General features: G+C 33.7%; 1 protein-coding gene across 2 annotated transcripts in view; it reads left to right on the top strand.

Annotated features, from left to right (window-relative positions):
* LOC138715470 (engulfment and cell motility protein 1-like) overlaps nt 1-13,989 on the top strand; it is a 135,707-nt gene that overhangs the window by 93,534 nt on the left and 28,184 nt on the right. For both annotated transcript variants that reach the window (XM_069848404.1, XM_069848405.1), the window contains one exon: nt 11,287-11,568. In XM_069848404.1, coding sequence (XP_069704505.1) covers nt 11,287-11,568 — 282 coding nt within the window. The remainder of the gene's footprint in view (nt 1-11,286; nt 11,569-13,989) is intronic.

Raw genomic sequence — 13,989 nt, 5'->3', positions numbered from 1 at the left:
AAATTATATCCATTTTTGTCTAGCAATGTAGCAAAAAAAATGAAGTTACTGGAAACCGATAAAAGCGGGCGTGTGATTTAAAAATCCATAGCGCAGGAAGTTTAAAAATGACGTCTCAACATCCGATAAGGGCACAAATACCCACAAAATGTTATGCAATGCATTCCACACATATCACAGAGTATTTTAAAGATTTTTTTTTTTTTTTAAATTTACTCACTTTTCACCAAAAAATATCATCCTCTCCCCTTAATGCAATTGAAATTTTCAAAATCTGTTATTTTCATACTTGCATCATATTTGCAAGATATAATTTTTCAAGTTAAAATGGAAACAGAATTATCACACAGAAAAATACTGGCTGGTATTCTTCAGGGTTCATTCAGCTTTGGCTCCTGCACTTTATAATATCTACCTATTCATGGATCATCTTAAATTGCTGAATATGCAGACGATACAATAATTTATTTGAGATAGTTCGGTATTCTAAATTCAACAAATACAGTCCAAAGTCATTTGCAGAAATTAATTCAATGATGTACAAAGTGGAGGATTAAAGTAAATGAGGAAAAGTCATGTGTAATAGTTTTCATAAAAAGACCTTTAATACCACCTCCATTACAAATGAATAACAAAGATATACCATATGCAACAAACAAAATATCTCGGAATTAAACTTGATAAAACAGTAACATGGCAATGTCATATCAGTTATATAAGGCAGAGAACACTACGAAGAATACATCAATTGTATCTCCTACTTTCCCATCCGGTTCTAAAACTTATAAGTAGGAACCGGATTTTTATGTAATATCAAGGAGTGAAATATGTACATATTTATGTAAGCAAATAAGCTGAATATGTACCAAAATATGTAAAATCATAGAAATATTTGATATCAATATCTGGCAGGTATAGGATAGGTAAGACTCTCCAGTTGTGATTTCATAGAGCACCCGACTTTTTTACTGCACACTTGACACATTACTATTTTTCCATCTGTAGTGAAAGCTTCGTACATCGCAATCCATGATTTTATTTTTGTCGTTAGGGTTGAAGATACAGGGGCCATTTTGGTTAGTTAAAAGCAGTAGATAAACTCACTTGCACTTTATACTGTAAGTACTAAAACTACAGAACTGACTGAAATGAGTGCCACAACAGTACTGCAAGCACTGTTTCGCTTTACTGGATTAGGAGAAAATAAGAGGAGATGTGGGACACATGCATTTTAGCTGCTCCCTGTAAGAAACAAAGTACCTACTAAAACCTCAAGCTATACCTCAAACTGTTGTTTGAAAAGTGACATTCCTGTCTCATTCAGAAGGGTAGGATCATTCCAGCCGAGAACTATACTTTCTAATTGCTCGGAAAGACCCATTTCTGTATAGGTCTACTAAATTTAAAGTAAGAGGGTCAAGCAATAACCTGAAAAGTTATTTATTTTAATCTTTCAACATCTTTCCAGTTTGTTCCTTTACACCAGCTTCTTTTCAAAAGTCGGCTACTTTATTGCGGCTCATGCATGACTTGACACGGGTTTTCCGAGGGTGGGTAAGGTTGCAAATTGCATGGGAACGGCTTGTTAAGATGTGTGCAGAACAATTATAGTTCAAGATAAATCATGTTGTCCTCATCCCACTCCACCACATGAAGGCAACGCTACTTTCTGAGTGATTTTTACAATACAAAGTAGTATGAGAAAGGTTGCCTCTTGTTCACTCATATTTACAGTGGGGTGAGTGCCTCTATTACTTTCTGGAACTAAGGACGTTATGTTTCGTTCCGAAATATATCCTTTCTTTGCTAGTTAAAAAGGCTTTTTAAATCTGTGTATTTCAAATTGTAAACTTCCCCAGCAGAAGATTTTTTTTTTTTTTCATTTTAGAGAAGTAAAAATGAATAAAACCCCTAAATATGTAGATTTATGTAATACCAAGCCATAATATGTAATGTGGAGGTAAATATGTAAAAATATGTGGTATCAAATTTTAATATATTAATGGTAATTACAAGATTCGCAAAGATTTGTTGTTTATATGTGGTTAGGATGAAAGGAATATAATATGTAATTACATAAAAATCTGGTCCCTACTTATAAGAAAGTTCAGTTGTACAAACGTCTCATTCTTCCAGTAATGATTTATGCAGCTCGTGTTTGGGGATCTGCAGCAAAGACATATCTCTAGAGACTTAGCAGAATAATTTCTGGAACAGATTACAACATTCGCATTGTTCAGTTACATGAAGATGTTGGTCTTAAATATGGCACACAAAAGATTCAACAGACAGCCAACACTTTCTATTTTCAAACTAGTGGAAACATCAATCCAATGATCTCAAATTTAGGACACTATGATCCTCGAAATTTCAAGTATAAAATGCCTAAACAAATTTTAATAACAACTCAGTGAATCAATAGAAACATCTGGTACCACTTCATCGGATTACAGTGGAGTGTTATCATCCCGTGATCATATCATCTGATGTGTACTTCATGGAGCAGGCAAGAGCAAGCGCTCGAAGCTGTGTTCTACCATCATTGAAGAGAGTGACTGACTTGAATGGTTAAGAACAAATTCTCTGTTCGTTGTGTTACTGTTGGAATTTCACATTCTATGCTTAGCATTAAAATCTCCACAAATAATAATAATAATAATAATAATAATAATAATAATAATAATAATTATTATTATTATTATTATTATTATTATTATTTATTTATTTAATCTGACAGGATTAAGGCCATAAGGCCTTCTCTTCCATCCTACCAGATAGCAGATATAAATATAAAAAAGAAATACAAACACTGATGAAAATAATACAAATTAAGTTAAAGCCCTGTAGAGGGTCAACAGAGTCAAAAGAACACTATAGACCTCTCATCGAGCTAATACAAGAAAAAAGAAAGAAAACAGATAGCAATGATGATAGTGATAACTGATAATAATAATAATAATAATAATAATAATAAATACATTACATATTAATTGTCAATTTTACAACAGCATAGTTACAATATTTACTATTTGTCATGGGTTAAGGCGAAGTTTCACAACCTGACAGGTGTTCAACAAGCAATTCCATGAACTAGAATGTGATTTTTTAAATTTAAATTTGAATTTTGATATTGTCCGACAGTCTCTGACATGGTCAGGGAGGGAATTCCAGAGGCGTGGAATAGATATGCTGAAAGATGATGAGTAGAAGGATGTTCTGTGCAGAGGAATAGAGAGAAGGTACATGTTCTGGGTTCGAGATAGTGAAAGGTAAACTAAACGAGATGCTACGTAAGAGGGTGTGGAGGTGTGGATGATTTTAAATAGTAATAAGAGAGAGTTGAAGAATCTTCTTTCTTTAAGTGGACTCCAAGACAACAATTCTAGTGACGGTGTTACATGATCGAATTTTCTAACGTTACAAACGAAACGAATGCAGATATTGTGAACACCCTGTAGTCTATGGGCAAGATCAGTATTTAGATTCGTGAATAGAGAATCGCAATAATCGAAGTGGGGCATCACTAAAGTTTGGATCAGGTTCTTTTTAAGGCTGAGAGGTAAAACATTGGTTAAGTGTCTGAGGGAATGAATTATGGAAAAAGTTTTCTTACATATGTAGGTCACTTGACTTTGACAATTTAAATTTGAATCTAAATATACCCCTAAATTTTTTACTGTCTTACTATATGTAATTGTAGTATTATTTATTTTTGTATTTGATACAGCAGCTAGATCTATTTTGTTTAATGCTCGTTGGTGGCCCATTATTATAGCTTGTGATTTGTCTGGATTTAGTCTGAGTCCAAATTTTTGCGCCCATTGAGCTACAGATGCTAGATGATCTTCATTAATTCTGGTCACAGAGTCATTGATTGTACAAGTTCGGGAATGAATGTAAAGTTGTAAGTCGTCAGCGTGTAGGTGGTGTTTAGAATATTTTAAGATCTTTGTTACGTCGTTTATATGAAGCGTAAAAAGTAATGGCCCAAGAACTGAGCCCTGAGGGACTCTGGCCTTTATGGAAAGAGACCAACATATTCAAGTCAATTTAAATTAACTGCCTATTAGACGGATTATAAATAGGCAATTAGAATTTCTGAATCCTCAATATGTATGAACACACCAGTGGTTTCAAGCAGTGATGAATTCAGGGTGTTGTCCGAGGGAGAACCATTTCTCCTTACCTCACGAATTCCAGGATGTTACCCAGTCCCACAGAATTAGGACATTTTTAACTATAAAATATCATTTGCACAATATTATATTTCAATTTGATATGACTTTTCAGTAACTAAAGTAAAATAAATTTTGTTATGTATATTTTCAGGTAGTTGTTTTCTTGAAAACACTAGTTAGCAACAGAATTTGTATAACTGAGTCTGTCAGCCGATCTCGATTGGTTGAAGTTTAAACTGTCTGAATTTTCGGTCTTAGATGGTATATAAGGCCACAAGGCCCTGCACACTTCGAAAACTTCTGCTTACCATAGAAAGTAGAATTATATGTAGTACATGTATCTTTGCTAGACGGCATTATAATACTATATAACAACACATAAGTTAAATAAAAGGTAGACGAATGATGCAATCACTGTAAATACTGTGAAAACAGCGGAGCTACACACAAAGTCGACTGCTCTCCATGATGGCTAGAGGCAGAATGATAATCATCATCATCATCATCATTGTCCTTAAAGGTATTAGGCCTAGTGGCCTGTTACGGTCTCCGTCCATCTTTTCAGGGGCGTCCCAAAGATCGTCTTCCATGTGGCATATAGCGGAGAATTTGTCTTGGGAGTCTGCAACGGTCCATTCTATTGATATGGTTAAGCCATTTTTGTCTATAGTGGTTGAGATGTTCATAAATAGGTGTAATTTTCAATTCTTTTGTAATTAGTTCATTCCTTTTGTGGTCAAGCAAGCTGTAGCTGGCAGTCCTCCTTAGAAATCTCATTTCCGCAGTTGTTAGGCATTGAACATCTGAGTTTCGGATAGTCCAGGCCTCACTACCATACATGAGGACAGATCTTGCTAGAACTTTATATGCTTTTAACCTGGTATGTTTTTGGGTTTTCGTGGTTGTGAAAACCTGGTTGATGGTTCTTAAGACTCCATTAAAATGTTGAATATTTTCAGATATATCAGTAACAGGTAAATATGTCAAATTATATTTAAAATAGTTTACCTGTTCTAATATATGGGTTCCAATGCAAATTTTACTGGCTGTTTACCTTGGAACGCCATAATTTTTGTTTTGTTTGGGGGAAATTTTCATATTGAAATTTTGTGCTATTATATTAAGTATTGCAGCTCGTCTTCATTTGTAGCAAAAAGGACCTGATCATCTGCATATAATAATATATCTAGAGTACAATTTCGGAAGAGCGGGATGTTTCCATGAATTGTTAGTTGCCATGTCTGATGATGGAGTTGATGTATATATTCAATAAAAGTGGTGAGAGGGGGCATCCTTGACGAACTCCACTGTTTATCGGTCTCCATTCGGTATGTTCTGATCCAATAGTAATTTTGATAATATTGTGGTTATATAATTCGTAAATTGTTCTTATAATTGCGTTTGTAACTGAATCATCTGCCAAAATTTGAAAGAGCTTATTTCTATCAACACGGTCGAAAGCTTTTTCGTAATCAATAAAAGCCAAGTGAGTTTCTTTATTAAATTCCCTATGTTTTTCGATCAATTAGTAGGACAGTTATGTGCTTTTAAGTCTCCGAACAGAATAACCCCGACTGACACAAACGATGACAACCCGGCAGGATAATAATAATGATAATAATAATAATAATAATAATAATAATAAATGAATCATTAATATTATTAATTATAAGTAAAGAATAAAAATAATAAAATACAGTCCACCACTGTGGAATAACAGCATGCCTGACCGTGAATGAACGGGCCCAGGTTCAAACCCTGGTTGAAACAAGTTACCTGGTTGTGGGTTTTTCCGAGGTTTTGCCTAAACCTATTAAGAGCAAATGCTGGGTAACTTTCGACGCTGGATCCTGGACTCATTTTGCTGGCATTATCACCTTCATATCATTCAGATGCTAGATAACGACAGCAGTTGATAAATAGTCGTAAAATAACCCACTAAAAATAAATTAATAAAATAAAATGCAGCAAAAATAAAATGTGGAATCATTTAGTATACTCGTTTGTTGTTTAGTCAACTGTCCGAAGACAGGTTTGAACCTCGTAAGTTCTAGCTGCAACATTCTATAATTAAGCACATATTTCAATGACTTTTTCCTTCATTTTTGGAATTTCAGCCAGGTGAACGAAAATATCTGAAAATGGATTGAGTATCCATCTTTGACTACCCGGTATCATAATTGTTTTAAATTAATATCACTCAATAAAAGAACTGTATTGCAATGGATACCATCCCATTGTGGAATCCTGGGAAACGAGAATGCGGATGCTTTAGCAAAGAAGGACAGCACTGCTACTTACAGACCTGTTACTAAGTCTACGTATTACTCTGTGAAAAGATTTATTAAATCTACATATTTAGACTTCAACAAACAAAATTTTATAACACAATCTCAAGGGAAAAAATGGAACTCACTGCATCAAAATCCACAGTTAATCCCCGATTTACCACGAAAATCGTCTGTAGCTGCATTTAGATTGGCAACAGGCCATGACTGTTTGGCCAAGCATCTGCATAGAATTGGAATATATCAGTCCCCTAACTGCCCATTGTGCAACTCAAACCAAGAAATGGATTCGGAACACCTCAAAATCTGTGCTTCAGTGGCTGACCATGATAATATCTTTGAAACATATTGGAGTGCAAGAGGTCAAATGACTTTATTGACAAACGCCTGGCATTAGAAAACAACAATTTTCTTCTAGAAATACTCAAAAAACTTTTGTTTAAAATTATGCAAACTTAATTACATGTCTGCGAAAAGAAACTCAGTACTATTTGTCGTATCATATATAGCTAAATTTCCCTTATGTTTTGTAATACACTACACTAGAACGAATTCCCCCCTCCCAAGTGATGTTGACCAAAAATCAAGTTTCTTGTAATGGTGTAAATGGGAGGAGGTACCGGTAGGCTATTTCTTCTTGTTTTATAAGAATGAGGATGAGCCTTATAAATAAGTTAATGGTTGATGTCAATGAAATAAGTACTAGTAATTTTCTAATACATTAAAATAAAAAAAAATAGCGTAGACCAGTTTTAGATCAAAAGATTGCAAGAATACCTGCAAAATATTTCAGCTATACAAACTGCAATTTTTCTGATTTTTTTTTCTGGCTGAGGGGTGTCCCCTAAAATTTGGGAGCCAGGCACTCCCATGTGTAATGTCTTTGAACTTTAGTTGCTGTGCAAGGAGATTATTTTATGCAAATTGCAAATAAAATGTCCTAATTTGTGAACATTGCGTAGGTATTTGACTATTGCTTGTGTTATCCAACACTGTGCATATACTATTATGCTAAACACCTTTGTTTCTGGTGTGATTTCGTATAACTTTTCTTCCGTTTCCGCTATTTGAGATATACAATATAAAAGACTTCTAGAAAAATATTTTCAAACTAACTTCTGCCATTCGCAATAAGTAGTAAAGCTACAATATTTTTGGTGTTGCTAGCTTCATTTTTCCATCCGTTAAGGAGAAAGACTGACAATAATGCGATCTAGCATGAATATATTTTTAATTCACTGTAGATATACCATAGTTCAAAGATTTGTCTTTGCTGGTTTTTCAAATTGGAGATTTACATGCAGAATGTATGAATATAACTCTACAAAGATCGCCAGAATGAACAGAATTCACATAAATGGAATATTACAGTCAAAAAACAACTCTTGGCAGTGACATGATAGCTACGTTCATTCATTCGTACATCCATCTTGTCGATAAATACATTCATACTGGAATTTCTTGAGTTAGATTAACTCAATGACTATGTTTCTTTAGGAATCGATGTTTCAAGATCGATTGTGAGTGCGAATGAAGTCTAAAATCTCGTAACACAGCAATTTTGTTGAGTTGGAAGTCGTCAACTTACTTACAAATGGCCTTTAAGGACCCGGAGGTTCATTGCCGCCCTTACATCGGTCACTATCCTGAGCAAGATTAAGTCGTCAACATCAACAGAAATATCCGATTTACCGAAAATAGAGTTTTGTTTATTTCATACTCTTTTTTCGTGCTTGAAGGCACTGTATTGCTAAATTGTTAATTATCGAACCACAAAATATACATATTGTGTATTATTGATGTCAACAATTTTAAGCAATAAATCAAGCATGTTTGTTTGCTATGCAAAAGTCATCCAGCGTTTGTATGACATGCTGTACTAAACTGTTGTTTTACAAGATATTACTAACTTCAAAATCACTAATTATAAATTATTATTATGGAACACGTCAGAGTTCAATGCTGTGAACTGAAGTTGATTACCAGTACCTATGTTTTATTATCACTCGCCCATGACTGAGTGATTACTGTTCTCCAACCAGGAGATAAACAGTGAAAGGAATGTGCTTACTATTGCGTCATCTATTGGAGCGAAGTAGGTAGATAATATTACCGTTATAACACCAGTTTTAAAACCATGCGCTCTCCTGCATATGTTATTTCCTTTATGGAGAGATTAAAAGACCAGGAAATTAACCATGATCTAATTTTGTAACTAGGGTAGTATAAAAATGTTTATATCAGTGTTATCGTTTGTGCTTTGAGAGATAGCTAACAGAGATACAAGTACCCACGTGTGTGACCTTATGACATTTTATGACATCAACATTCATTCACAGCATCACTCCACTGCGTCTCATTCCCCTGAGACTTTCTCGTGGTTGGAGCACAGTAGCCTTTCTGTCTTCCAGCATGGCAACCCAAGTTCGATCCCCATCTGGGCCACAAAGGAATTTGTGGTGGATAAAGCAGATGCTGAAGGGTTTTTCTAAGGGTTCTCCCATTTCCGCTCACCATTATCACCATTCCACCAATACTCCATAATCATCCTCACTCTGCGAGGTCCTCAGCAACGTCTCCAGAGCAAATAAAAATGGCTGAAAGTTGTAATTACACATTCGTGTTTAATAAAGATTATTATTACTATGTTATTTCATCCATTAATATTTCCTAAGTAATTAGACCATGAACAACCTAGAAGCATGCAGTAAAAGTTATGGAATTGCTGTCTTGGAAAAGTATCAGCAGTCTTCATAAGTGAACACTAAATTTTGTGTCTTTTCCTTTAATGTATCACTGTGGTCAGGATGACTCATCGGTCATCAGGATACAGGAAAATGAAGTCAGAATTACACAAATTGTTGCAATGAGAAAAGGAGTTCAGAAAAAAAAAGACAGAAGATGCTAGTTATGAACTGAAATGTCTTTTTTATTTATTTATTTATTTATTTATTTATTTATTTATTTATTTATTTACTTATTATTGCTAGTAACTTTGAAATGAATACAAATTAATAAACACGATGAAAGATAAACTAGCCCACTCCTGAATGAGTAAGACTCGTGCTCAGGAGGGGAGTCCAATACAGACAAAAATAAAATTAAAACTGAGAGTGAATACAGATTAAATAGTGTCTAATATATTTAAACCCAAACTATAAATCCAATACAATTTTTTTTATTTATTTTTTATTAATTTGGAGAGGATTCGTGGTTGAAATATTATTGGAATAAAATTTGTTTAATAATCTGGGACCTTGACTCATGCTATGATAAAAAGCTGCATTGGTTTTACATTTTGGTTCAGACAAACGCAGAGAATTCGTATTTTTAGTTCTATATTTATGTATATACCTTTCAAAGTTACTAAAATTTCTATGAAAATATTTTAATAAAATAAAATAATACATTTGTTTAATGTTGAAAACTTTGAAATGTTTAAACAACAATTCAGTTGGGTAATCTTTCTGCTTTTTTAAACAAATTTTTGATAATTTTTTCTGTAGTAAAATTATTAACGGATAAAGGCTGGATTTATAAGTTTCGCCCCAACCTATAATACATAAATATAGATTGTAATAATGCTAAATAAATTACACGTAAACAGTTAATTGACAAAATATTTCTTAGAATGACAAAGTAACATAATGTTTTACGTAATTTATTACATATATAATGAATACATCTTGAATACAACACAAACACAAGAACACAAAAAAATACATCACATTAACATACGAAAACAAGAACACACACGAGATTGCAACCTCATTCAAGAAATTAAATTACAACATCGCATACAGAACAAATAACACTCCACAAAAGCATCTCAATACACAAACAACAGAAACAAAGAAATACAACCACACAGGTGTATACAAACTCAAATGCAACACCTGCAACAACTTCTACATAGGACAGACAGGCAGATAATTTCAAACACGTTACAACGAACACATCACAGCCATAATAAAACACAAAACACTTCTACATATGCAGAACACATCACAAATACTAACCACACCTACAGAGACATCAATACAGACATGAAAAATCTACATATTCAACCAAAAAGCCAGAAACTAAATGCACTAGAACAATACGAAATATACAGATACACAAAAACACATCCAAATGAAATTCTCAACACACAACTCAATTTCAGAACACACACTCTCTTTGACTCCACATTACACTACACAAATACACCTCCACAGGAAACACAAACAAAAGGCGCCAAGACCAGCAACAACCAGTTCTGAAGATGGCCTAAAACAGGCTGAAACATGTTAATGAGGTAATGTAAAATTTAACACGAGAAAGACACATAATATGTTTTCCGAAGTTTTTAATTTTTTTATTTAAAAGGATCAAAGTAATTATTTTAATTGGTTTCCTTTACTTTTATTGAATCTGTTGGAATTTTATATTTATCATGAATAGAGAAATACAGATATAAAGTAACTTAATTAATTAATTAATTAGAACTATTTATTTTTACATATCTTAATTTCTTAGTTAGGTACTGGTACCCTTTAAAACTTTTGAATTTAGAGACTGAATTTATTATTCTTGAAAACTAACAAGTTATTCCCAGAGCAAGAAATAAATATAAAATACCATATGGTAAGTGCAAATAGATATAGATGTAGAACTGAGATTGAAGCATGCGTTTGGCATTTCACATATGTTTTATTTTTCTGTAAATAAATTAATAAATTACTATTCACTACATCCAAGAAAGATGCTGAACTAATATTACCTGATGCAGTAATGAAAACTATTCTGTTAATATTATCCAAAGTGTGTGATGATTGCAGGTGGAGCAAGTTGTGCAGCGTCAACTGAAGGAAGCCCTTGCTTTGAAACCAGCTACATTAGAGCAGCTTGATGAGCACTTGCGCAGGTTCCCGTACAGTGTGATTGCAGAGATATGGCAGACAGAGCATGAGGAGAAGGTGAAGTGGGAGCTTACTCATTTGCCGCCCATCCTGCAGCTGCGAGAAGAGAGAACAGTTGCTATCTTAGAGTTGATTCAACAGCAGCGCATCAGTATTCTTCTGAGAGGAGCCAAATTTCCAAAGTACACAGCTAGAGGGCAGGTAAACACTTCACTAGTTGTCATTACATATATAAGAATTGTTTAAAAACTAAATGAAATGGAAGTGTAATTTCTACTTATCCAAGATTCTAAATCTAATTAAATTCAACATGAGGTCACACACTCATTTATCTTGCATTCTTTCTCGTTATTATTGTTGTAATCGCTGACGTCTTCATTGATGGTAGTCTAGTGTTCTTCTTCTTCTTCTTCTTCTTAGGATGTTTGAATCCCCTGAAAATTTATGCTCTTGCAGCTTTCTATTTTCCCATATTTTCCTTGGTGTAGGCCTAGGAAAGTCCATTCTTTCTTGAAATTTATCAAGGAGACTAGTTAGTAATTTCTGTATGATTCAAGCATTTCAGTACAAAAGTTTGGTTCAATATTTCTGGACTTTTTCTTCTCAGAGTCGAATAAAAATTTTCATGGTTATGCAATAAATAATTTTGAATTCAGTGGCATAAAATACAACTAATTAGTTTCTTATCCAAGTGCGAAACAGAGGTCCTAACTGATAATCTGTTTTCCCACTATGCTAAATGTATCTCAAACTTGAAGTGCACATTACTCATATGTAGGGACCGGATTTTTATGTAATTACATATTATATTCCTTTCAACCTAACCGTATATAAATAACAAATCTTTGCGAATCTTGTAATTACCATTAATATATTAAAATCTGATGCTACATATTTTTACATATTAACCCCACATTACATATTATGGCTTGGTATTACATGAATCTACATATTTAGGGGTTTTATTCATTTTTACTTCTCTAAAAGGAAAAAAAAAAATACTTCTGCTGGGGAAGTTTACAATTTGAAATACACAGATTTAGAAAGCCTTTTTACCTACGCAAGAAAGGATATATTTCGGGACGAAACATAACATTCTTAGTTCCAGGAAGTAATAGAGGCACTCACCCCATACTACCCACTGTAAATATGAGTGAACAAAAGGCAACCTTTCTCATACAACTACCTTGTATTGTAAAAATCACTCAGAAAGTAGTCGACTTTTGAAAAGAAGCTGAAGTAAAGGAACAAACTGGAAAGATGTTGAAAGATTGAAATAAATAGCTTTTCAGGTTATTGCTTGATCTCTTTACTTTAATTTTAGTAGACCTATATGGAGAAATTAGAAAGTAGGGTTCTCGGCTGGAATAATCCTAACCTTCTGAATGAGACAGGAATGTCACTTTTCAAACTACAGTTTGTAAATACCTATAGTTTGAGATTTTAGTAGGTACTTTGTTTCTTATAGGGAGCAGCTAAAATGCATGTGTCCCACATCTCTTTTTTTTCCTAATCCAGTAAAGCGAAACAGTGCTTGCAATACTGTTGTATCATTCACTTCACTCAGTTCTCTAGTTTTAGTACTTACAGTATAAAGTGCAAGTGAGTTTATCTACTGCTTTTAACTATCTAAAATGGCTCCTGTATCTTCAACCCTAACGACAAAAATAAAGTCGTGGATTGCGATGTACGAAGCTTTCACTACAGATGGAAAAAATAGTAATGTGTCAAGTGTGCAGTAAAAAAGTCGAGTGCTGTATGAAATCACAACTGGAGAGTCTTACCTATCCTATACCTGCCAGATATTGATATTAAATATTTTCATGATTTTTACATATTTTGGTACATATTCAGCTTATTTTTCTTACCTGAATATGTACATATTTCACACCTTGATATTACATAAAAATCCGGTCCCTACTCATATGCCTTGTATTTTTTTAAAGTTATCAAGTAATGTACTGTATATTGTAAATTGTAAAGCAATGTTTAGTTAAATATTTCACTCTTAATGAAACAGAAAAAAAAATTTACTTTCATTTAAATTCTTATATTTTTTCAACTGGTATATACAGTATATTTTTTTCTTATGTTATTATGTGATAGTAATAAAACTTTAGCTCTACTTTATAGTACACAGGCTGCAGAAAACATTTTAAAAATTTCATATAAATAGATTCAGTAGTTTCAGAGAAAAACACACTTAAGATTGAGAAATCTTAACTTACGAAAAACTGCATTTAAAAAGAAAAATCCACCAGCGTGGCTCAGTTGGTTAAGGCACTTGCCTGCTGGTCTGAAGTTGCGCTCGGGCGCGGGTTCGATCCCCGCTTGGGCTGATTACCTGGTTGGATTTTTTTCCGAGGTTTTCCCCAACCGTAAGGTGAATGCCAGGTAATCTATGGCGAATCCTTGGCCTCATCTCGCCAAATACCATCTTGCTGTCACCAATCTCATTGACGCTAAATAACCTCGTAGCAATCAATCTTCTTAATGTATCCAGCTGTTTGCTGACAACAGAATGAATGTATGAATTAAATGTGCGGCCATGTTTAAAGAGAACATTTAAAGGGCTTATCTGCAGACATACCCTCCACAATATATATTGTTTTAAAGAACATT

This window comes from Periplaneta americana, chromosome 15, assembly GCF_040183065.1.
Source record: "Periplaneta americana isolate PAMFEO1 chromosome 15, P.americana_PAMFEO1_priV1, whole genome shotgun sequence".
Lineage (NCBI taxonomy): Eukaryota > Metazoa > Arthropoda > Insecta > Blattodea > Blattidae > Periplaneta > Periplaneta americana.
The sequence above is the reverse complement of the archived record's forward strand: the minus strand, read 5'-3'. Positions and strand labels throughout refer to the sequence as shown.